The sequence below is a fragment of the Taudactylus pleione genome, unplaced genomic scaffold (assembly GCF_031769625.1).
Source record: "Taudactylus pleione unplaced genomic scaffold, aTauple2 ptg000644l, whole genome shotgun sequence".
Classification (NCBI taxonomy): Eukaryota; Metazoa; Chordata; class Amphibia; order Anura; family Myobatrachidae; genus Taudactylus; species Taudactylus pleione.
The window spans coordinates 1121461-1148428 of NW_028285046.1; the positions used below are offsets into that span (position 1 = coordinate 1121461).

Here is a 26968-nt window from a genome sequence, read left to right on the forward strand (position 1 = left end):
CAAAATTCACATATTGAATTGTGTGGGGTTACAGCAGAGATCTCATTCGGGACCCTAAATGCTAACACAACTATACGATTAACTACATACAGGGATATATGCAAATAAACACCTCTATAGGGGTACTGGTGATATTGGTAGAAGAGAAACCTTAATAGAGGCGATTTCTACAGACCCCATTGCTACGCTGGTATACAGACAGATAGAAATTTGAATAAGCCATTTATTAGGAAATACTTGTAGCCTCATCTTGTCGCCAAGTCTACAATTAATTCAGAAGAAAAGGAATATATGCGCTCAGCTATAGTTCACCATGCTTAAATGCGGAATGTTAAATTGGGAACTAAAGGATATAATCAATATTCTAAATGTGCTTCTAAGTGACAGGATGAGATATATACAAATGAATAGAATGTAATAAAAGAAAAAACACTTTACTGATATGAAAAACGCAAAACACATATATGAAAGCAGTGTTTGAAAGAACAGAAACACATGCATACAATGAATGCAATATCAAAAGGTCGTAGTAATATCGGGTCTGCCAGGGGAACCCCCAACATGAATAGATGCTAACAAGCAAATAATGATAATCCAAAGTATCATTGACTCTTAAGTGTTCTACTGAGTCTAGTACATGAAAATGTTCCACCAAGAAGAAGTGAGTGTGAAGGAAAAAGCTGGCTTGTACTGATAGTAAATAGCGGCGTCCCGCTAGGGTACAATGTACATACAGTGCTGCTGGCCCAGGGTGATCTTCCCGAGGAAGACAGTACGGGTATGCGGCAATGGATGGTGGAACTCCACACAATTGGCGGTAAAGTGTAAAAAATTGTTATTGTTATTGATCATGGTTATAAAGTTAGACAGTGAAAGTTCACTGCCTCGCCAAATGAAGAATACATCATCGATGCATCTTCTCCAGAGTACGAGATTTGCCCCAAGCTCTGCCCGACCCCAGACATGCTGGTCTTCCCACCAACTCATAAATAAGTTGGCATAGCTTGGAGCAAATCTCGTACCCATTGTGGTGCCCGTTGATTGCAGATAAAATTGGTTGTCAAACCACACATAATTATGTTTTAGTATGAAATTAATACTATCAATGATAAACTCCCTTTGAGTCTCTGTCATAGTATCATCTTTTTCTAAATGGTATTTGATGCTAGAAATGCCTTGTGTGTGGTCTATCACGGAGTATAGTGACGTACTGTCTGTAGTGACAAGCCAAAAATCATCCTCCCATTCAATGTCACTGAGAATATTGAGGATTTGAGTTGTGTCTTTTAAGTATGCTGTTTGTCTGCAAACATAGGGCTGTAGTATTGTATCCAAGTATTCTGACAGGTTGGAAGTTAATGATCCAATACCCGATATAATCGGCCTGCCCGGTGGTCTTGCTGCATTTCACACTCAGACTCTGCCAGGACAGGACTATTCCCCCAGAGAATTATTGCTAGTATCCACCAATTGGCTGAACGTTATACCATCACGTGGTACAACCCAGAAACAGCAGATGGATTACAGGCATACAGAAAGGTGAGTCTCCATTCAAGGAGGGGGTGCACGAGGGACGGCGTCAGCAAGCCCGAGCCTTTGACATCTCCTCCCCGTCCACAGCAGCTTCCGCAGCGTGCACTGCGGGCAGACCTCCACGACGGGTGTGCTGCCGGCTAGAGCACCAGACGTTAGCAGCTTATGTGGAGTTCCACCGTCCATTGCCGCATACCCGTACTGTCTTGCTCGGGAAGATCACCCTGGGCCAGCAGCACTGTATGTACATTGTACCCTAGCGGGACGCCGCTATTTACTATCAGTACAAGCCAGCTTTTTTCTTCACACTCACTTCTACTTGGTGGAACATTTTCATGTACTAGACTCAGTAGAACACTTAGGAGTCTATGATTCTTTGGATTATCATTATTTGCTTGTTAGCATCTATTCCGTGTTGGGGGTTCCCCTGGCAGACCCGATATTACTATGCCATTTTGATATTGCATTCAATGTATGCATGTGTTTATGTTCTTTCAAACACTGCTTTCATATATATGTTTTGCATTTTTCATATCAGTAAAGTGTTTTTTTCTTTTATTACATTCTATTCATTTGTATATATCTCATCCTGTCACTTAGAAGCACATTTAGAATATTGATTATATCCTTTAGTTCCCAATTTAACATTCCGCATTTAAGCATGGTGAACTATAGCTGAGCGCATATATTCCTTTTCTTCTAACCATTTACGATAGAGTCAGCTATCATTTGTATATTGCAGCTCGCCATAGATCCATAGATCCACATTCTATCTCAGTGCGCAGGTTTCCACCCCCTTTCTTTACAATTAATTCAGGACAGATTGATCCAGGTTTTAGAGATTAGCCATTAAATTGCAATACATGACAAGCTAAAACGACACACTGAGCTCATTGAACAAATTCACTTTATTCACTTATTTCTATTTGCACATTCCTTATTTTAATAGTTTGCTACTTAAATTGTGTAATGGGTTCAACAGTATTTAATAAACAAGTTATATTTTGAAAATTGTTGATATCATCCATTGTACCTGCAATCTACCATTTTTTTCTCTTTTGAATTCCTTGTATGATAAACATCTGTCTCTAGTCTGTCTCTTCTCCATCAATTGCAGTGGTCCTGTACAAGTTAGAAATATTCTCATCTACTGACTTGTCTTTACATCCCTATTAGGTTGACAGTATTGTCACTTTCAAGAGCCCCAAGGGTAGATTACATAAATATATAAAGACAAGTATATAGTGTAAAACCTTTAAAACAGATTTGAGAGGAGTGCCAAAATAAAATGATGAGATTCGGAAGGAGCGTGTCTGCACTCGAATCTATATTGCAGTGTAAAAATAAAGCTGTCCAGTATTTGTGCACTATGGGCATGAATCGGCACGGAACGCAATTTCGATCGCAGCTACTTAATCGCACACAATGAAGCTGCGAAAATATGCTAATATCTGCCACCGCGCAGCCAGCATAGAGACGCGTACTGCTGCTTTCTCACATCCGTAATACATCGCAGTTCTGCGTATACATCGGAGCACATCGGCACATCATGCACAAATACAGCAGGTCTGACTTGTCGCAGAAACTGCAAGTCTCATCGCACACAGTGAGTACTCAAGCTGCGTATGCAATTGCAGTGGCTAATTTATGCAATTTTAAAATGGACATACACTCCTGTGTTTCTCCAACCACTCCCCCGTCACCACCCCCAAATGCTGACAGCCTGTCATTCACTCTGCGATGGATTCCTATCTGCGTGTGTAATTGGCTTTCACACATGCACAATGGCTAACAGTATGTGCAGTATGTATCGACTGCCCTATATCAGACGTCGCATCGTTGTGTACACACATCGGCAAGTGTGTACCCAGCTGAAGACTGGCAAGGGAATGAGGTATGAAAAGAGGGAGGATGTAAAAATATGGAGCTGGTGTATAAGGAGAAGAGCAATGTAGGCAGATAAGGCTGTTCACACACTAACATATTTAGGTTAGAGAAGAGGGGGAATAAAGGAAGTTAGGCAGGTAGAGAGTGAGGACAAAGAGACACCCCCATAAATTGGGCTTTTTTTAATGGGCTTTTTAGGAATGGTGCCGGCTTGTTTTTTACTTATAGGTTGCTTGTTTTCCATTTCAGAGTTGGCAACACTGGTGCAGGTTTATCTTTTCCAAACACTTCACATTATCTGTAGTACAAACAGGCTATTTTGAGTACTGGCTGCCACCCCATTGTAAATTAAGTGTGTGTTATTTGTTTATAAAATAGCAACTTATCCTTGTTGATAGTCAGCTTAAGGTTTTTCATATGCAAACTTTTATTGAGTATTAATTAAACATTAGTTTGCAATTAAGAATTTTATGACTGCAATCTGATGCAGTGTGGTGTATGCGCACAGCACCTTAATCAAAGGATTCACTGTAGTTTGTGTGTGTTCACGTAGGGAAGTCCTTAGCAGGGAAATTCAGCTTCAGTTAAATGGGGAGAGAATCCCATTGTTCCCATGAAGAGGTAGATTGATTGTTATAATGCTGATTAGGGTGGCACACCCTGGTTTTAAACCCTTACAGGATGTTTGAGGACTCAAATGCTGTGCAGGGCTCTAGTACCAGGCTTGCCTACCCTCCCGAATATCGGGTGCCACTCCCGACCCCCCGGAAAGGCAGGCAAGCCTCCTGGCTGCCACCTACCCCCCCCCCCGAACTACTGCTAAAAAATCCCGCAGCGGGGGGGCCCGATGACGCGATTCGCGCTGAATTCGCGTCATCGTGGCTCCGCCCCGTTTCACAATGCCTTTTTCCCGCCCCCAAAACGGCATTATAGCCAGGCCACGCACCCCGCAGAATGCAGGCATTCAGCTCCCTCCCGGAAGGAAGGAGCTGAATGTCGGCAAGTATGCTAGTACTGCTATACAGGTTGAGTCACCCATATCAAAATATTCCTAAATACAGAATTTTTTTTAGCATGACTGAGATTGTGAAACCGTTGCTTTTTGATGGTTCAATGTACACAAACTTTATTTAAGGCACAAAATTATTAAAAATATTGTATAAAATTACCTTCAGTCTGTGTATAAGGTGTATATGAAACATAAATTAATTTCATGTATGTACGCAAACTTTGTTAGAGCCACAAAATTATTGAAAATATTGTATAAAATAACCTGCAGACTGTGTGTATAAGGTGTACATAATACATAAATGCATTCTGTGTTTAGATTTGGATCTCATTCCCAGGATATTTCATTATGATATGCAATTATTCCAAAATACGGAATGTTCCGATGTCCAAAATACCCCTGGTCCCAAGCATTTTCGATATGGGAGACTCAACCTGTAGCATGTTCATGACTTTTTAAAACCCTAATCCTAGATTGACTAACCATCTCACACACCCATTAGGGTTGTTAAATATTTAAAGTGCTTATTTAAACTCATGGCTGCTTGGGGAGGTATAGGAGTCTATACGAAGACATTTCTGTGGTTGAGCTTCTCTCTGCAACCTGGAAGAACAGAATTTCAGGGCTGGCGTGGGTTTATATCTCCCACAAAACCGAATCTAGATTAGAGCGCTACATAAGGATGGCAGAGTTCACTTTCCTTAATACCTGCAGGTTTTGTGCATCCATCAAGAATCGAATAAGAGTGTAGCAGAACCTGCAGCATTGTCAGTAGAATCACGTATTCACAATCGTGATATAGCCCAGACAGTAAACCCAATTTGGCTATTAATAAACAAGTACAGTATGTTTCCCTTGTAGTTTACCATTGAAACTGATGGGTCAGTGTATGTAATACAATGCTTACACATGCTGTAATTGTTGTGCTTCTATTTATTATTATCTTCAACATTGGTACTCCTTTTTGATCTTTTATTAATAATATTAACTTATTATGTTTGCGTGGCTGTGGAGTGTGTTCCCACATCCTTAATACTCAGGTCAGGCAATAGGCACAAGGCAGCATTGGAAGGAGCAAACTTGGAAGTAAGAATCATTGCTGGTTATGACAGTTAGCCAGGCACAAAAGCCACAGGATAACGAGCTGTGTAAGGTACCAAAAGACAATGGAGACATCAAGACAGGACTGACCAGGGTTAAGACACCTCCGAACTGCAATGAATCAGTCTATAGCAAAGGAGTACCAGAGGACATCTTTCTGTTCTCATTCTCTGTGGGTCCTGTGTAAGCCTGTGTACAACAAAAGTAAAGTGTCGTTGAAGCTGAATCTCTGCTTTGTTGGCAGAAGGGGTGTGGGGCCCTATTTCTACTGGACCGTGCCCAAGGCAGATAGCCAATCAAAGTATTATTTCCCTATATATTACATTGCAATGTTATACTGTGATTAAGGGGTCTATGTACTAAGCCTTGAAGAGAGATAAACAACCAACCAATCAGCTCCTTGCTGTCATTTTTCAAACACAGCCTGTACAGTGACAGGAGCTGATTGGTTGTTGCTTTATTTCCATCGACTTTCTCTCTCTCCAAAGCTTAGTATACAAACCCCTAAGACTTTCATAAAAGTCATATAGCTGTAAGCGCATTGTACGCTAAATAAACTTTAGGGGGTATATTTACTAACCAGCAGATTGTCAAACCCACCGATTAACAGCAGCTTTGACCAACAGATTTAAAACGGCAATAGAAATAAGTGCTAAGTCAGGCTTGCTTAGCATTTATTTCTATTGCCGTTTTAAATCGGTAAAATCCGCTGATGATCGTCAGCCAAACCGCTGGTTAGTAAATATGCCCCTAAGTATTCTATGTTTAGATGTTTGTCTGGGTATAAAAATACTTTCCCACATTAATAGTTTTGGGCTGGATGGAATGCTGGAAGACAGCCTGGTGAAGCCCAAATAAGTGGGCAAATAGCCTGTATGTGCCATTTAAAGAAAAGAGTGGATCTTAGCCAATGGCAAAATACTGCCTGCACTAATCACTAGCACAATGTGTTGCTGGATACAGAGCGCGCGATGCTGAGTTGCACACACGCAATTGGTCGAAATTTTTCAACGGCTTCTAATTACAGTAGTAAGTTGCACAGCTCATAAGTCCCAAGGTGTATACACACAGTTGTGACAATCTTAGAAACGTATCGGGTGTTCCTGGACGGTGGCTGTACCAACGCACGGAGATGTACCTTCTGATGGCATGTTATAGGAGTATCGCCGGCAAGTTGCATAACTGGTTGCAAATTCAGATGCTTAAATCGCTTACATCAGATTCCATACTCTAGAGCAGTGGCCAGACTATTGGACTCGATGATCTACTTTTAAAACAAAAAACCTTTTGTGGTCTACCAACCCCCAAAAAGGGAGCGTGGTATGCAAATAGGGGGCATGACCTTACAGCAAGGGACGAGTGGTCTGTCCTGCTGCAATCACACATAGTATCCCAAATTCAAATTACTGCACACAGTAGCACAATCTTATTCACATTACACCACATACAGTAGTAGTCCCTTCATTCACGTTACGACACGGTAGTGCCCCTTATACAATGACCACTATTAGTGGCCCTTATTCAATGCCACCAGTAGTAGTGCCCATTATGCAATGCCCCCAGTAGTAGTGTCCCTTATGCAATGCCCCCAGTAGTGCCCATTATGCAGTTCCCTCTGTAGTTGGGACCATTATGCAATGCCCCCCTGTATTAGAGCCCATTATGCAATGCCCCCTGTATTAGAGCCCATTATGCAATGCCCTCTGTATTAGAGCCCCTTATGCAGTGCCCCTGTAGTTGTGCCCCTTATGCGGTTGCCCCAGAAGTGCCCCTTAAACAGTACCCCCAGTAATGTCCCTAATGCTGTTCCGCGAGTAATGCCCCCAGTATTGGTGCCCTATGCTTACTTACCTGGCCAGCGCTCCCACGAAGACGTCCACTCCCTGCTGCTGGCTGGATCTAACTAGATCCAGCAGGCGCACAGGCTCTTCACATCTCGTCATGACGTCACCCACGCTCCCGAGCACTGCATTACTGGGAACGCTCGCCTCTGAAGTGATCAGAGGCTTCTTTAGAGTGTGATCACTTCAGAGACCAGCATCCCCAGAAACTGCAGCAGGTTGGTCGCGATATACAGGCGGGAGCGCCACGAGCTACCGGTAGATCACTATCGACCTTTGGCGGGCCCTGCTCTAGAGAATCTAAACATAGCATGGGGCAGGTGCAATTTTCGATGGTGCAACCGCTGGTAGCGTCTAAAGTACTAATTGGGCTTGTAGTCTCTAAAGACGCACAAAGTTGCAGTCTCAGTTCTTGCACATTCAGGCACACGCTTGTACACCGGGGGATGGGCTGATACTAGTATTAGCATTAAAACACAAATGTGGCTACATCAAAGGACGCTAAAACGTTCACAGTAGTGTTACTCTGAATAAGCCCCAGGGCCTGCTGTATTTAAAGATCCAGAATTAGCATAATTTAAATAAATATTTTATTTGCCTTTAGTCATATGTTACAACAAGCGCCACATACAGCCAATAACCGAAATGTTTAATTTAATGAATAGGAACATTTATGGAACACACAGATTAAGAATTTCCATCTCTAGTCACACCATTGTACTTTTATTGTGAGTCCTCTTGTGTTTAACCAGAACAGAACTATAAGTGAAACTTTTCCCACACTCTGCACATGTGTACGGCCGCTCCCCTGTGTGAGTCCGCTGGTGTTTAACAAGTGATGAGGTTTGTGTAAAACATTTCCCGCAATCTGAACAAGAAAATGGTTTCTCTCCTGTATGAGTCCTTTGGTGATTCACAAGGGCAGAGGTCTGAGAAAAGCTTTTCCCACATTTTCCACATGAATATGGCTTCTCTCCAGTGTGAATACGGAAATGTTTCACTAGTGCTGAGCTGTGAGAAAAGGTTTTTCCACAGTCCTTACAAGCATAGGGACGCTCCCCAGTGTGCGTTCTTTGGTGATTAGCCAAAGCAGACTTGTCCATGAAGGCCTTCGGACACTGGGTGCAGGCATACGGCTTCTCCCCAGTGTGCGTTCTCTGGTGTTTTAGCAGAGCTGAACTCTCTGTGAAACTTTTCCCACATTCGTGGCAAGCATAAGGACCCTGTCCAGTATGAATCCGTTGGTGCCGTACCACATGTGACCTGCGGATAAAACACTTCCCACACTGAGTACAGGAATAGGGCTTCTCTCCCGTATGAGTTCTTAAGTGGGTGAGAAGATTTGAGCTCTGAGCAAACCTTTTCCCGCACTTACTACAGATGTACGGACGCTCACCTGTGTGTGATCGCTGGTGTCTAACAAGATGTAACTTGCATATAAAGCTTTTCTCACAATCACTACAGGTATATGGTTTCTCTCCTGTATGTGTTCTCCGATGTATTACAAGCTGGGAGCTGTCAACAAAACTTTTTCCACATTTGCCACAGAAATATGGCCTCTCGCCAACATGGATTCTTTTGTGCCTTAGAAGATGTGTACTGCGGGTAAAACATTTGCCACAATCTGTGCATGTGTAATGCTTCTCAGTGAGGTGAAATTTACAATTAGCCAGAAACTCAGATTCGGCAGTGCCAGACTCATTCCATGTAATCCCTTTATACCGGCCACTTATGACATCACTATGTGACTCTGTACGACTTTTTGTGTCATTATTATAGAACCTTTGGATGAACAGAGGTCTAAACTGTATATTCAGAGATTCTCGCATAGTATTATCTGTAAGGGATGAAGACAAGTCTTTCCCATTCCATACCCCTAATGGATTAACCTGTTTGTTACAACTAGAGCTTTCTACTCTCCAGTATCTGGTGTTGGTCTTCTGCTCCTCCAAATGCACAGACAAGCGCAACTGTTCCTCTGTAATCTTGACGGGCTGAATATCTGTAAAAGAAAAAATCTGTTATAAATAAATGTTCGAAGTATAAACTTGTTAGAGGCGCATTTATCTTTCTACATCAATGTGATAAAAGCCCCCCGTCCCTTCTCTACATTTGTAGTTGCTGCCATTTCCCATCTCACATCATAATGTTGTCTGTCTTATGCTGGGTACACACTGGCAGATATATTGGCTGATCAATTGATCTGACAATATATTGTGTGTGCGTTGGCCAGTGTGTACCTGCCTTATGTGGGTTAGCGACGTCGTCGACAGACACATCGTGTCAACTGTGCTGCACAGCCAATGGCAGATATATCTGTCCATTGTGCTGTGTGCACGGGCGGTTAGAAGACCACCTGTACACTTGCAGCAGAGGCCACGGGGAGAGTGGTGCGACATGCCCCCGGCCAGATGACGGTTGTTCAGTGTGTATGAACAACCATCAACTGCAGATCAATCGATCTGTAGATATATCTTTTAGGTGTGTACACAGCTTCAGCCCTCAATAATCATCACATCAATGACCATGGCACTAGCTCCCACATGAGCAGCATACTTATCCCCTGTACTGCATTGCGCTTTCCCATCCCAGACTACGGACGTCCCATAGGACCAGAAAATTTGGGCTGAGTAAAATAAAGTGCACCATGTCAAATACATCTTAATAATGTAGAAACCATAATAAAGTAGCATTGTGCCTCAATTCATGCAGGGATGCTTAGATTTACAGGACAGACCACGGTTTTGCAGGGCACATTAGCAGTAAAATTGTTGAAATTATACAAAGCAGTGGCATGGGTACATTATTTAGTTGTGCTGTAAGAAAATGTTCTGTTACTATATGTACTTGTAGAGTTGGATGTCTAATAACACTATGCATACATCCATGATTAAAGAAGCAGAAAAGGAGAGTTAAAGTGACCTAAAGGTTGGGCCGAGCCCACCATCAGCATGTTCACTAATATGATAATCATGTTTTATTTATATGTGTCACATATTCCATAGTGTATGACGCATATGAGAACTGGAAGTTCAACACTAAATGCATGGGCGTAGTTAATATAAATCACATAGCATACTGAGAATATTTTGTGGGACACAAGAGTTACATGGACAAAGGATGTCCATGAGATAAAAGGTACAGATAACCCTTCCAGTGACAGATATATTCTAGAGCAAAAGGTTCTCAAACTCAGGGCCTGATTCCGACCCGGTCGCAAGCGCTGAGCGCTCGCAACCGGGTCGATGGTGGCCCAGAGCGCATGCGCACGACGGAGCCGGCTCCGTCATGTGCGAGACCCGGATAGCGACGGGCAATCCGTCACTCCGGGTCTCGCACCAAAGTGGGCGTGCTGTTGATGTTGAGTGACAGCACGCCCCCTTTGGTGGGCGGGCCGGGGGGGTGGCTGCCCAGACGGAGGCGTTCCCATGAGAACGCCTACCGTCTGGGGGCGGCCCCACTGACATCACAAGTGATGTCAGTTGGAGAGCTTTCGTCTCAGTTTGAGCCGAAAGCTCTCTGGGGCTTGCGGCCACGAGACCCTACCACAAGGGTCTCGTTGCAAGCCCGATGGTCGTGATGGTCTTTACCATCGCGACCATCATCCTGGCCACTCGCATTAGCTGTGGGTGGCAACCCACAGCAATGCGAGCGACCAGGAGGCCGCTACATACAAAAAAAAAAAAAAAAAAGACGCCCTGATTCAGAGCGAGCGCTCTGTCAGAGCGTCTGGCTCTGAATCAGGGCCTCAGTCCTCAGGACCCAAAATATTGCATATTTTCCAGGTCTCCTCACAGAATCACAAGTGAAATAATTAGTTCCACCTGTGGATCTTTTAAAATGAGTCATTGAGTAATGAATACACCTGTGCATCTGAGGTGACCTAGAAAATGTGACCTGTGTGGGGTCCTAAGGACCGAGTTTGAGAACCACTGATCTAGAGGGAAGGTGCATAACAATAGGATCAAGCGGACAGTTAAGTTTGTGGCATGGAACAGGAGCTGGAGAGTGCAGTGACATGGAAACAATATGCAAAGTAAAGGTACACAGTAGTGAAGATAATGTTTAGAAGGTCCATGATGGTGTGATAACAGGTGGTACTAAGGGAGTCAAGACAGGAGTAGTAAAGTAGAGAGTAGAGTAGAGGGAGAATGGAGTAATGTAAGACAGAGGGGTAGATAAGGAAGATACTGGGAAGGGGTTGCAGATAAAAGAAGATAAATATGTTAGGCAGCGGGGATGAATGCAGGTCATTCCCTTGTAGGCCGCAGTAAGGGACTAGAGTTGCTCTGAGTCCAAGTAGAGTGTTTGCTCACCAAGGATTCCTGTGAAATATTAGTGTCCCCTTTTAGGTGCATGGCCAATGCTACAAGCTGTTGTGATGAATTGGGAGGCATGTGGGCCCAAAGAAAGTTGATATCCACTGAGCAGAGGAGTAGGCCAAAGGCGTGATTTGTTGATCCTGGCCAGGCAATGAGAGTAAGGCAGCATCCAAGGGCAGTGATTGGAGTCAGTACGCCAGAAGAGAAGCATCTAGTCCACACTGCTTGTCTCTGTATAGTCAACAATCAGATCAGATCAGTTGTACTGCTCCCCTCTCTTATTTCAGGACAGTACTGACTAGAAATTAAGGTCCCTTTTGGACTGGTCCAGAATCATTCCAATTATTGGATTTCAAAGTCTGCACAGACAGACTCCAAAAAGAAGGAGGGTATTGGGCTTGGACCCTGCCTCATTGGAATAGGAGTGCACAACAAGAATGGTCATTACAGCCCCTTTATGGTCGGGTTGTTCAGTAGGCTCTCTGTGATAAACCCCTTGGCTTTTGTGAATTGTATGGAGTACCCTGGTGTGATTTGAAATTAAATATCTATCTAGGCATTCGGTATAAAAGATTCAAAATAGAATTAACAGCGCTCTAGAGAGGGAAATATCTAGGTGTCTCAGTGGTGGCGGCTCGGCAAGTGGGCAGTCCTACCCACGTATTATAATCTAAAGCAATCAAGTTCTGTGTCAAGCGCTAACCTCTGAGGGTCAGTATTCGTGCATGTAGTGAAATGACATCCAATTACCAAATATGGTGGGGGATAAACTCATTCGTTATGAGGGTGTGCAATTGAAATGCGACTATGGGATGAAAGTGTATTCCTGCTGACATGAAGTAATGGTATTCAAGCAATCCTATTGATCCTAAGGACTTGAAAAGACGTTATTATAATTTCAATATATTTATTAAGAAAATGTCACAGGGTTTGTGTGCACATTTGTAAAATCATCTGTATGTGGTGGCCGGAAGTAAGGATCAAGTGGTAAGTTATGTCCAAGTGAGTCACTTATGTAAACTTGGCATGCCTTGTATGGTGATGAAGTATTGTCTATAGAGATGCGGCATCCCGCGATCTCTATGGGCTGAATTCCTGGTATCAAATGAGCGAATGGAGTGAGGATGATCGGTGGTGTAACGTTGCCCGGGATGTCTTCGGGCTAGGGGGGGGACGCACACAGGTCTCACCGGTGTGTCCCGGTTCGTGCTGCCCACAGCGTGGATCTGTTCGGCCGTGCACTACTGTGAAAGTGCCGGTCGTTCAGTCCAACCTCGTGGGTAAGCAGTCTTGGGAGGAAGCAAACCAGCTCAGGTATGTGAACCTGACGTTGGAAGCCCCCTCCACTGAACGGGAACTTACCTGGTCTGACCGCTCGTGAAACGTCCTCACCCCTCCGCGGAAGCCCTCTCCGTTCCGTCCTCTGTTGTGCTGATCCACTTGCTTCCCGTGGGCGCCCTGTAGTGTTGTTGTTTGTTCAGCACGGTCTGGTCTCCGACCCTATGCGCGTGGACGTGTTGGGTCACGTGACCGTGATCCCGATGATTGGTGACTGGGGGAACAATGATGCCACTGATGGCTGGGTGAGTTGCTGTCTCCAGGAATGTATCCGGAATGTAACCAACGCGTTTCGGCCTATAGTGGGCCTTTGTCAAGGATAACTTTGCGTGTCAGAGATCAGTATATATTCTGTTATACACCAATCAGTCTGGGTGGGTGTGGTGTGCAATCGTCATCAATCAACATTAATTGCCGTCAGGCAGTGCTTGTTATATGACAATTCCACAGAGCTGAGCCTATTTATAAACTGATCGAATTATGAATCCTCATGTGCCTTATATCACTCAAGTGAGTGATAGTCTGATGTATTCATTTATGCTTAATACAACCGGATCAGAAATATGTGAAGTAAAAATGAAAATAAAAATAAAAAGCTAGTGTGTAGAAAATACGAATTATGGGGTCTTGTGTAAAAACACATAGTGTTTGACTCAATATATCTCTCTCTGGCATAAAGTGGATGTAAATGCTGGGTTAATAACCTTAGGTTACCCACTGCATGTGTATTATTGCACAGACTGTGTGGGCCAGAATGAACAAGTATCAAGCTGAGACCATGCATTTCAAAGCAGTGCATTTGTGTTAAATTCAATATTAAGTCCCTGAGGTGTCATGGTTTTCAGTAAGAAAACCCATTTCATCTCTGCCCTGTCAAGCACACGTAGGTAATCACCTCCTCTCCAATTTGGCTGCGGGTGTTCAAGGCCCATAAAGAACAGTCCTGATGGATCAGAATTGTGCTGTTCCTTGAAGTGCTGTGATACACTATGGTTTGAATAACCAATCCTAATATTTCTAATGTGTTCATATATCCTAGTCTTTAAAGATCTAGTGGTCCTGCCGATATATTCTAGATCACAAGAACATCTCAACAGATAAATCATTCCTTTGGTATTACATGTCGTTTCCTCTTTTAATTTAAATGTCATATTTGGGGTGGTGCAGGTAAACTCTGTTAGTTTTTTACCATTTGTGTTGGAGTTCGTAATTTTGCAACCTGTGCATCTACCGCAATAGTGGAAGCCTTTGTGACAGGTTGTTGGAAACATGGTCGACTGTACTGAGCTCTTGGGTTTTAAATGATTCCTAATAAGTTTTTTGTTTAAATCCGGGGCTTTTCTGTAGATGATGTGTGGTGTATCTGAAAGATGTTTATTTAGGACTTCATCTTTCATTAGTAGTCCCCAATGTTTCTGAAGGATTTGTTTGATGGCTCTAGCCGAATTATTGTATTGTGTGATAAATTGCACGTGAGTGCCCAAATCTCTAGTCTCTTTTTGTTTATGTTTCAGGAGCTCATGTCTATCCATACTTGCTACTTCTGAAAATGCCTTTTCCACTGTTTGTGCATTATATTGTTTGTCTAAGAACTGTTGTTTCATAAGACCTCCTTGTGCTAAGTAGTCAGTTTGTTATGAACAGTTTCTTTTGATTCTGCAGAACTGTCCCTTAGGGATGTTGTCCAACCATGCCCGATGATGACCACTGGTGGCTAGTATGTAGCTAATAACATCTACGTTTTTCCTAAATGTCCTCGTGTGAATGTTACCATCTTGAATGAAGATCTCCAGATCTAAAAACTGGACGGTGACCTGACTAATGTTCATTGTGAATTTCAAATTACGATCATTATCAGATATATGATGGATGAACTGGTCTAATGTGTCACGCGTACCTTGCCATATGAACAGAATGTCATCATTAAACCTCCGCCATAGGATCAAGTGTCGCCCCGAGTCATGCCCCCCCCCCATATGCACTCCTCCTCCCATTTGCACATTAAGTGATTGGCATAACTCGGAGCCACCCTCGATCCAATGGCAGTGCTGGTAGTCTGTAAATAAAAAGTGTTGTTAAACCAAACGTAATTGTGATGCAGTATGAAATCTATTGATGCAACCAAAAAATTGATTTGTTCATGATGTAGAGTAGTGTCCTTCTCCAGATAGTATCTAGTACTCTCCGATCCTTGTTGGTGCTTTATTGTGGTATAAAGTGAAGTTACATCACAAGTAATAAGCCAGTAGTCAGGTCTCCATGTTACTGTTTGTAAATTGTTAATAATGTCTGTAGTGTCTTTAATGTAGGATGGTTGATTTTTGACTATGTCTTGTAGAAACGAATCTGTATATTGTGCTAAATTTGATGTAATGGATTGTATTCCAGAAATAATGGGTCATCCTGGCGGATTAAATTGGTCTTTATGTATTTTTGGAAGATGATAAAAAACCGGTATGATGGGATTTTTATTTTGAAGATATTGGAATTGTGTCTTGGTGAGTATACCTGTATGAAGTCTTTGCTTCAACAATGCGTCAAGTTTAGTTTGAAATATCTGTGTTGGGTCAGATTTCAAGGGTGTGTAGGTGTCGGTATCCCCCAGAAGTTTAAGTAATTCGTCTATGTATTGATTCTTATTAAGTATGACTATTCCCCCTCCCTTGTCGGCCGGCTTGATAACAATGCTATCATTTTGTTCTAGTTCTTTTAGTGCCTTTCGTTCATTGATGGTGAGGTTGTCATGATATGGTGTTGGTCTGTGTCTACTCTTTGTTTGAAGGTTCTTAGATTCCAACTTCTCCATATCCTCTGTAACTAACAGTTCGAAGGTTTTGATCAAATGATTTTTGTATTGATGGGGAAAGAAAGTTGATTTGGATTTGAACTGGGTGTGTGTATATTCTCTATGTCCTGACTGATCTGTATCTGTAGTGTTTCTTAGAATTGGGTTACTGGCGAAATATTTTTTGAGAGTCAGTTTCCTAATGAATGCTTGCAGGTCACAATATGTGTTGAATTTATTCGGGCCTCTGGTAGGTGCGAATTTCAGGCCTTTTGATAATACATTTTCTTGGTCATTCGTCAGTGTAATGTTACTTAGGTTGAATATACTTTGTTGGATTCTTGAGTTTGTTTGTTTTTTTCTTTTGTTTTTTGGGAGTGTTTCCCACCTCTGCATCCCCTTCTGCATCCTGTGTTTTTTTTTCCTTTTTGCTGTGATGTGGGTGTGTGGCAGGCTCTGACACCTGCCTCTAGATCTAAAAAAGAATCCCCCCCATTTAAGACTGATGTGAGTTTCAACTTCTACTATGGCGGGTCCCCCTTCCTGATTGTTGGATGACTCAGGTGTTTCCTTTTGTATGTCTGTGACTACTATTGTTGACTCTTGTTGATGGGTATATTCACCTCTTTGGGTATTGATATTGCCAGTGTCAAATGATAGGTCAATGAGATCTTTGTATAAAGTGTCTTCTTCTGAGTTGTATACTGAGAATGACCTATCTGAATCTGATTCTACAACGATCTTCTTTTGCAGTGGTGGTTCCTTACTATTAGTGCCAGTGTGAATGAGTGTCATGTATTGTTGGTACGTCAAACCTTTATGTTTGTATGTCCGGCTGTATGGATCTTTGTGATTGTTTGGTAGTGTATTTTGTAGTGGTGGAGCTCTTATTGCGATCGGATGTTAAATGAGATGTATGCATATGTCGTTGTTTTGTCCCATGATTAGTGATTCTAGTTGTATTGTTTGTTGCACGACCTTTGTGGGACTTGGTATTGATTAAAGTCCGATCTCTGATGATTTTCTTAATTTTTTTCTTGATGATCTGGTTTTCTTTGACTACTAGTCTGGTTTATATGATGTCCTCAGATATGTTTATGTTTGGCTCATGTTTACCAGAGTCAAGCCCTTTGTTAATGGCTTCTATTTGAATTGCTAATTTAGCTAATTCTGTTTCATGGGTGTCAATGAGTAGTTTCATTAAGTTAATGGAACAATCGTGCAAAATCTGGTTCCATGTATTCATAAATGAAGGGTCTTTCCTATGATGTGTTGGTGCTTTTTTGATTTTTAAACCTTTTAGGTATGGTGTTGCATGAAATGTACCAATTGAGTACCCTTTTGTCCCACCATACCCGAGTTTCTTTGTATAGTGTCTTCTCTAGAGTATTGTATAATGCATGGGTGTTGACTAGCGATGGGGAAGGTATAACACGTTCTAGATTCAAAAACTCTTGTCATTCCTATGGGTTCTGATGGAGGGGTGAGGACGTTTCACGAGCGGTCAGACCAGGTAAGTTCCCGCTCAGTGGAGGGGGCTTCCAACGTCAGGTTCACACACCTGAGCTGGTTTGCTTCCTCCCAAGACTCTGCTTACCCACGAGGTTGGACTGAACGACCGGCACTTTCACTTTCACAGTAGTGCACGGCCGAACAGATCCACGCTGTGGGCAGCACGATCCGGGACACACCAGTCAGACCCGTGTGCGTCCCCCCCCCTAGCCCGAAGACATCCCGGGCAACGTTACACCACCGTCCATCCTCACTCCATTCGCTCATTTGATACCAGGAATTCAGCCCATAGAGATCGCGGGACGCCGCATCTCTACAGAAAATACTTCATCACCATACAAGGCATGCCAAGTTTACATAAGTGACTCACTTGGACATAACTTACCACTTGATCCTTACTTCCGGCCACCACATACAGATGATTTTACAAATGTGCACACAAACCCTGTGACATTTTCTTAATAAATATATTGAAATTATAATAACGTCTTTTCAAGTCCTTAGGATCAATAGGATTGCTTGAATACCATTACTTCATATCAGCAGGTATACACCTTCATCCCATAGTCGCATTTCAATTGCACACCCTCATTATGAATGAGTTTATCCCCCACCATATTTGGTAATTGGATGTCATTTCACTACATGCACGAATACTGACCCTCAGAGGTTAGCGCTTGACACAAAACTTGATTGCTTTAGGCATTTGGTATGAAATCCCAGCTGCCGCATGGCCGGCAGTTTGATTCCCGGCAGCGGCAGCCCGACAAAAGAGCAGAGCCTGGCAGCGCTGGAAATCCCGATCGTCCCTAAGGTAAGGGACCTTTCCTCCCCCTTCTAAGTGCCTAACCCTAACACCCCCCCTTCCCCGGTGCCTAAAACTAAGTCCCCCGGGGGGGTGCCTTACCCTAAGTCCCCCCCCCGGGTGCCCTAAACGTAACCCTCCCCCTCCCCGCGGCTGTCCGCTCGTGGCGCCCGGCATCCCTTCAATCGGGATGCCGGGCGCCTGTCTCCCGGCGTCGGGAAAATGACAGGCATCTAGATTTTAGACGCCTGTCATTTAACCCTAGCCGGGATTGAGGATTCGGGCCGCAATACCGACCGTCGGCTTCCTAAACATATCCCCTATCTAGTTATGATATAAAAAGGTACATTTGTATCCTTCCAGCTGGTTTACATAGGTGATTGTGAACTTATGGGGGTACAGGGCACCCTTAGCTATCAGGGCGTGCTGATGGAAATGTGAGCTATGTAGAGTTGTGGCTACGGATAGATACATCTGTTTTCAGTGGCGGCATCTCTTGCACTAAGCTTAGGGCTGGTGCAAGGGCACAATAATAATTAGGACGGGTATGAAATCAAGCATGTGGTCCGGACGGTGAGATGCGCACATATTTGCATATGGATGAATATAGTGCACAATGCAGGTGCAACTGTGGCTGTCTTGTTTTCTACTTTGCATCTGCCTTATTGTGTCTTTTGTCTATTAGCCGCCCCCCCTATATTTGTTGCTTTTGAGAAGGCTCCAGATGGCTATTTGCTATATTGATGATCCAACCATGTTCCTGTAAGATATCTGTCTGGTTGCATGATTTGGATGACATTCTTGGAACACACCAAATGGCTGCTCTCAGAAGCCAGAGATTCATGAACTACTCGCACTTTGGAAAAGTTCTTTATGTTGTCGACATATAACTTGCAAGTGATGACCCACCACAAATATTTTGGGAAACTGATGACGTTCAATTTTCTCTAATGCCTGCAGAATGGACCTTGCTGTATGGTCTTGTATGAATGTATTGATTGAGTCGTCTTAGATCGATGTCTGTCCCAAAGTACCCTAATGCCTTTTCTACAAGAAAAATCTTAATTAAACAATTGTGCCCCTCTGTGTCACAGGATCAGGAGATAATACTTCTTCAGTAAACTGCTCTGTAATTCTTCCAATACTACAGGAGAGGTTGGAAGTCAGGATTCCACAGACAGAGAGAAATACTATCTTGTACCTTTATTGGGTTGGGTATGAAATCCCAGGTGTCGGGATGCCGCTGGTCAGAATACAGACAGCAGTATCACGACAGCCAGAATCCCGACACATATAGGAAGTAACGCAAGTATTTTTCTAACCCTAACCCACCCCGATGCCTAACCCTAACCTCACCCCCCTAGTGCCTAACCCTAACCTCCCCCTCCCCGCATTCTAAACCTATCACCCCCTCCCCAATGCCTAAACGTAACCTCCCACCCCTTGTGCCTAAACCTAACCTCCCGCTCCCAGCACCATAATCCACCCTACTACGGTGTCTAACACTAACCCTCCCCCTAATGCCTAACCCTAACCCCGCTACCTAACCCTAACACCCCAATACTTACCTTCGGGATGCCGGCAGTCGGGATACTGGTGCCGGGATTCTGCGCCGGTATTCAGACCGTTGTACAAACCAATTGATCTTGAGTAGGAGACATCCATGTTTCTGCATACTTCAAAATCCTGTCATCCATAACATTCCATGGATGTTGATCTAAACAAGTCACTACAGGGGCTTTAGCCTCTTTTTTTACCATTTTTATTGCAGAAAGGAGACGATAAAACCATGTAACTGTAGACCCACCAGACTGCCAAAAATACTGCTTCCCCGGCAAACAGTTTCTAGTTTCTTTGAAGTCCTGGTGAGAGAAAGCTGAAGACAGACTTCTAGCTCTCCTACCGTGCGGAAAATGATGGGATCTAAATATACTGGGCCTGATTCTGAGTTGGGAGCAAAGCAAAAAGAGCAAGTAACTGCACATGGACAAACCATATAGCAATGCAAGCGGTGCATATACATTTTCATTTTTGCATGCAAAGTAAATACTTTTACATCAGGCTTGCCTACCCTCCCGATTTGGCCGGGAGACTCCCGATTTTCGGGTGCCGCTCCCGGCCCCCCAGAAAGGCAGGCAAGCCTCCCGGAAGCCTCCGACCCTCCTGTCCTCCCCCCTGAAAAGACTAGAAACCCCCGCAGCGGGGAAGCCGGTGACGCAATTCGCGCTGAATCGCGTCATCGCGGCCCCGCCCCCTGCTTCACAATGACGAAAATAACGGCATTGTGAAGAGGGACGGAGCCACGATGACGCAATAGTGTGGCTCCACCCCCAATGTACCACCAACTGGCTGGCCCGCCCCCGGCTCCACCCCCAATGACCGCCCCCACCCCCACCCCCTCCGCTGTTAGCCGACAATCAGCTCCCTCCCGGAAGGCGGGAGCTGATTGTCGGCAAGTATGTTTTACATGTAGCCCACAATTGACAGACAGCTTTATTATTACACTGCATTTAAAATTTGTGTTTTGACACGACCCACCCAAATCTAATTCTTTCTGCACATGGTACATCTGCCCCACATGCAGTGCAGCATGGGTTTGCCAAGGTACACAGGGCCTGATTCAGCAAGGAACGCAGTTGCTTATACGCACGCAATCGGCCGATTAATTAGCACTGCGCTTGGAAGGATACGCAGACCCATGGTAGAGTGATTGACAGGAAGTGCTGTTTGGGGGGGAGGGGGGTGTTGGGCGAACGCAGGCGTGCCAGTGCGTTTCAACGCTGTTGCATGGGCGTGCAAAAATTATCCACTGCGATACCAGATGCCGCCTGAGGCGTCATAGTGTGCGCATAAGTGCATAAGTAAGCAATTCCGGAGAGGGGTCTGGGCTTCCCTAACTGTCCTATGTTACCGATTATGGCAAAGTATACAGATGTGAGTAAGGGGAAGTAGGCGTCCTTATAACAGGCTGCGATCGCTATGCAAATACAAACATTTAAATGACAGCTGATATTAGCAACGCAGTTGCGTGCGTATAAGCAGAATAGCGATCCGTAGTGAATCAGGCCCACAGTTACTTGCTCTTTATTGATCTGCTCCAAACTTAATATCAGCGCAATTTATTCCAGTAGAAGGCAACTCACCATTATTTGTTTCTAGAATTGTAATAATTTTGTTCACATCAGGAGCATCAGCATCTGGTAGCCACCTTTACATAGAAGGAATGAGTTACAGCCAATGCTTATTGCATCCAATTCGCAATCTGAGGGCCTGATTCAGACCCGGATGCTAAGCTGCGAATGCAGGCTATGGCCGATAATCGCACGTTTGCGCATGCGTCAATATGTGCATGCGCGAATCACTCACTGCGCTCGGGAATCGTGCGCTCGTAGTACACAGACTGGACGCTAATTTGAGTGTCAGATAGTGCCGTTTGTGGGTGGTAACAGGGGAAGGTGCTTATGAACGGGGGGAATGGATGTGCGAATGCACGTGTGTCTGGGCGTCTAAATGGCGTTTTAGGGGTGTGCATAATTAGCAAAGAAGCGTCATTGTACACGTCACTTGGTCGTATTTTTGCCAGCAGTGATCGCAGTGCTTGCCGTGGGGAAGGGTCTACCTCAAGCGCTGACTCTCGATGTATCCGATTAATCACACACTTCCTGGAGATGACGTGTACTAAGAAAGATAGGTGGGCGTCTTTATACTGGCGTGCATTCGCTCTGCGTCCTTCTACCAGACAGTGAGATTGTGGCATTTGCCTACCCGGCCCCTTTTAGCTGCGTGAGAGCGCAGCTTAGCGTCCGGATCTGAATGAGCTCCAGAGTCCCATGACCATTTTATATTTGTATTATTAAATACTGTCTGTTTATTTTGTCTTGCAGAGTCTTAAAAGGATCTCTGCCCATACTATAAGCATCTTGGAGACTGCAGCCATAGCCACAATGGACTCCTATACTGTTCCTGAAGAGGTGTACTCTTTCCTATCCATGGGATCCATCCCCTAATGAAACAGTTGTCTCCAAATCGGTATGATTTACCGCCGGACATGTTAGAATCCCGACATTGGTTGCCCGTCATGGGTGAAAATCCTGATCGTTCCTAAGGTAAGTATTGACTAACCTAATTTCCTCTCCTAACCCTCCTTAGCGGTGCCTAACCCTAACATTCCTCCCAGTGCCTAACCCTAATCCCCCCTCTAAGTGCCTAAACCTAACCTCCCGGGGGGCTGCCTAATCCTAAATCTCCCCCGGGAACCCTAAACCTAACCCTCTCCCCCCGCGGCTATCCGTGCTCGGCGTCCCTTCGAGTGGGATGCCGCGCGCCGGTCTCCCAGCGCCGGCAAAATGACAGGCGTCTAGATCTAGACGCCTGTCATTTAACCATTTAACCCTCGCCGGGATCAAGCAGTCGGGAAGCCAGCTTTCGGTATTTGGTCCGCCGGCTTCCCGACTGCATACCATTGTCTTTGTAGACAACCTGTCTACAGCCCTTCTAAACACTATTAGGAAGTTCCTTCATCTTGAAAAAGGAGGCCTACGGTTGATTTAAAAAAAAAAAAATAAATTGATGCACTTCCATCTGTTCTTATTTTTTGATAATGAGATCTAAAATAACCCGGTGGTATACCAGAAGCACCATGCCTTTACTTTGATGATCCACACAAAAAAAATAAAATAAATTGGGGTATAATCTATCCCAGTGGTTTTGTGAATATTAAGTAGACTATTCACAACATAACCTTGATTCTTCCCCTATTTTCCTGATTCATTGTTTGATGTCAATTAAGTTTAATAAGAGAACCCAGAGTCTGACCGACACCTAAGGGACCAGCCTGCACATCTTCTATGTCAATATATACTGGTCTGGGACTCGTTCAATTAATGAAGTCCTTCTATAAGACAACTTATACTGCATTGATGTCATTACCTATTGATACAATCAATCAATAAATGTCCCACATTATCATCAGCTAAAGGTTTATCACGTGCTGCACAAACACCATGATGCTAGTTTTGTTCCCTCTAGCAGGCTACAGATGTGCCCTCATACACTGTTGCTCAAATCACGCCAAACAGGCATCCTTGGGCAGCATAAAACTTGCGACAAAGCCACAACTCGATACACTAAGACGCAAGAGGGTACACGCCATGCAGTACACTGCTTAACCGCTGGGTGGCCAGTGCTCTGCTGATGAAAACTACAGGTACAGTAGAAGTGGAAGGAGGCGGCACTATAGCGAGCCTTGCCTGGCAGCAAATCCTGTAGGTAAATAGTTGCAGACCTGAACATTAAGTACACAACACAATTCCAGTCGGACGTGAGGTCGTCTCCCCCCGATTTTTTCCAATACTAGCACTAGGCTTGACCAGGCAGGGCTAGTAGAAAGATGGAGGGCAGTGTGTGGGAACCAGGGCTGGCTCCCACAGGGTAGTGGGACCAGCAAAAAAAACAAACTATGCGGTCCAATCTCATTCAGTCCTTGCATTGAGGACATTGTACTAAGGGCCTGATTCAGACCCACTCGCGAGCGGCTGTCCTCTCGCAAGTGGGTCGATGTTCTGCACTGAGCATGCGCAAGACGGAGGGAGCTCCGTCGTGCGCATGCGCCAGACGCGACGAGCGAAGGATTTTCCTTCGCTCGTAGTGTCTCTTCAAAGGGGGCGTGCTGTTCGATGTTGACTGACAGCACGCCCCCTTTGGTGGGCGTGCCTCCCTGACGGGGGCGTTCCCACGGGAACGCCTCCCATCAGAAGCCGGCCCACTGACATCACTAGTGATGTCAGTGGGAGTGATTTTGGCTCTGATAGAGCCAAAATCACTCCGGAGCTTGCGGTTGAAAACCTCAACCGCAGGCTCCGGCTCGCAGTTTCGATGGTCGCAATGGTCAAGACCATCGCGGCCATCAAACTGCACGCTCGTATAGGCTGTGGGTGGTGACCCACAGCTATACGAGCGTCCAGGAGGACGCTCCATTTTTTAGGAGGGCGGCCCTCATTCAGAGCGTGCGCTCTGCTCAGAGCGTACGGCTCTGAATGAGGGCCTAAATGTCCACATTACAGGGTATTCTTTGCGACTGACTTTGCTACAGCGCTGCCTCAATCCACTGCTTTGGATTATTTGACGCATGTGCAGTACAGTTTTGGAGAGATATCGTCTCATGGCTGAAAAATGGTATTACACTCTCTCGTGGCTTAGACCTTTATGGTGCAATTTAGTATGCCATAATGCGCGACTGCATGACATAAGATGCAGCAGGTATTCCGCACTATATGGCGGAATACCGATAGGTGTATGAACATATTTTGGTTTTTGCATAAAAATTGATACAACAGAAAAACAAATGTGATGAGTGCATTTGCCATTGAATCAACTTGAAAATACACAGGTCAGCCAAACCCTTTATGTCTGATCACTCACCTGTATATGCTGTGATGCCATATAACTCTTGTCCTTTTTGAATTCTCAATATAATTTCCGGCTTCTCCTGGATAAAACCTGTTTGGGCGAGCAATATATTTAGTCACATAGTATTTATTAGTCTTTATTTATACCAGTAAGACTAATGGGGTATTAATGAAAGCTTGGCGAGAGATACAATTGTGAAATATAAAGTACCAACCAATCAGCTCCTGTAATTTTTTTTAAACATCCTGTAAAGTGACAGTTAGGAGTAGATTGGTTGATACTTTATCACTCACAATTTGTCACCGCGACAACGGGCGCACTTGACGGCAGACCGAATATGCATATAAGTGCTCGCAGCCCCATAGGCATCCGAGCACAATTATGCAAATTCGGGCATGGAGCGTGCCCCGAGGGGTGCGTAAATAAAATTTGCCTCTAAATAATAAATAATAATAATCACAGTTCTACAAGAGCGAGGAAGATGAAAATGAAGTCCGGCATACACACAGAACCATACAAACAAAGGAAAGTACAGCCGGACATGTCACCAAGGAAACACACCCCGGCAGTCAGGTGCCTCCGGATGGGCGCCATGTGCCCACTAGGGAGTCGAAGAAAGAGACTTAACAGGTAAGCAACATAAGTCTCCTTTTCTTTTTCTTCCTCTAGGGAGCAACAGTGATGACACTGGGACATCCCAAAGTAGTCCCCTATGGACACTCCTGAGCTGCAGTGAGCACAGAACGCCTGAAGAAGGTGTCCGAGGACCAGGCCCGCCAAGAGCCGCGACGACCCAGGTAAAAAGGGGGTGTGGCCTAATCATGACAGCATGGCCACACCCCTAGTTTTAAAAAAAAAGTTTTGCAGCGCCACTTCGTGCTGGCGAGGAGGTGGGGCGTGATTAGCTTGATGGCTCCTCCCACAAGCATAGTAGACTGCTGTGGCTGCTTCTTAGCAGCCGCGAGCAGTCTCCCAATGCAGCTAGCACACAGCAGTGTGTGCTGGGCTGCTGTGATGTCAGACGGGGGGGGGAGGGGAGCGGTGCTGGACCCGGGCCCCCGCCGGGCCCCTCCAGCAAGACCATGCCCGGGTAATTAGTACCCGCCCCCCCTCCCTCTCGGTGCCCCTGTCGAGGACGCAAAAATATCAAACACGGATGAAAGTATGTACAGACAAATATGTTGCAGCTTTACAGAGCTGTTTTGCAGAAGCCTTAGTCTGAAGTCCCCACTGACTGAGTGGAATGGGTCGTCACCATGGCAGGGGTAGGAAGGTTCGTCAAGGAGTAAGCTGGGTGAATGGTAAAGCGGAGCGGACAGGCCAAGATCTGTTTAGTAGCTGGCCAGCGCCTCTAATGAACGTCATATAAGACGAACAGAGAATTTGACTTGCAAATCTCTCTGGTACATTTGACATAAAGCCAGAGAGCCCACACAACATCCAAGGAAGCTTCTGGCTGAGAAGAATCCGCAACCGGAAAAAACAGAACCACAATTTCCTGTTTGATGTGGAAGCACAACATCACCTTGAAAAGAAAACCCCGGCACGTCTGCAGTACGGCCCTATCAGAGTGGCAAACCAGGAACACGACAAGGCACTCAAGTCAGACACCCTCTGGGCTAACACGATGGTAAGCAGTAAAACTGCTTTCCAAGAGAGCCAAAACAGCTCAACCATCTGTAATGGTTCAAAGGGAGCCTATTGGAGAGCTTGGAGAACCAGGGACAGGTCCCAGAGAGCCACAGGGGACATGAATATGTAGAACTCCCTGAAAGAAGGTCTGCACATCAGGTAGCATTGCTATCTGTCTCTGAAAGGGAACAGACAAGGTCGAAACCTTGACCTTCAAGGAAGAGAGCCAGAAGTCCAAATCCAGACCTATCTGCAGAAAATAGAGTACACGGGAGAAGCAAAAAGACCTGGGGTTAAAACACCTAGTTGCAAACCAAGCAAAGTAGGTTCGTCAGCCCCGGAGATAGATCTCAGCAAAGAGGGCTTCATGGCATTAAGCATGGCCGAATGACCCATTGCTATTGAGACGGATGTCACATGAGCCATTCCGTCAAAGCGAGATAGGCCAGATCCGGATAGAAGCACAAACCTTGAGACAGAAGATCCAGTCACAGAGGGAGACACAGTGGTGGGTCTATGGAGAGGCTCAGAAGATCTGAGAACCACACCTGCCATGTCCAATTCGGTGCCACCAGGATCACTGTGCCTCCCTCCCGCTTGAATTTGCGGTGAGCCAGTGGAATCATCAAGACTGTGTGGAAAATGTATTTCAGAGGAAACTCCCATTTAACCGCCAGAGCATCTACCAGGAAAGCGTCGGGATCCCTGGTGCGGGAGCAGAATCTGGTGGTCATGTCTACGTCCCGTAGGCCCCAACTGTGGACCAGCATTTGAAAGATGTCTGGATGTTAAACT

At 44.8% G+C, this 26968-nt stretch overlaps 1 protein-coding gene across 1 annotated transcript in view; it reads right to left on the reverse strand.

The window, feature by feature from the left end:
* Positions 1-7944: 7944 nt before the first annotated feature.
* LOC148478925 (uncharacterized) overlaps positions 7945-26968 on the reverse strand; it is a 51870-nt gene continuing 32846 nt past the window's right edge. Inside the window, exons 4-5 of the mRNA XM_088455189.1 lie at positions 24554-24631; positions 7945-9373 (exon numbers count right to left, since the gene is read on the reverse strand). Of these exons, the coding sequence (XP_088311315.1) occupies positions 8079-9373; positions 24554-24631 (1373 nt within the window). The 3' untranslated portion in view covers positions 7945-8078. The remainder of the gene's footprint in view (positions 9374-24553; positions 24632-26968) is intronic.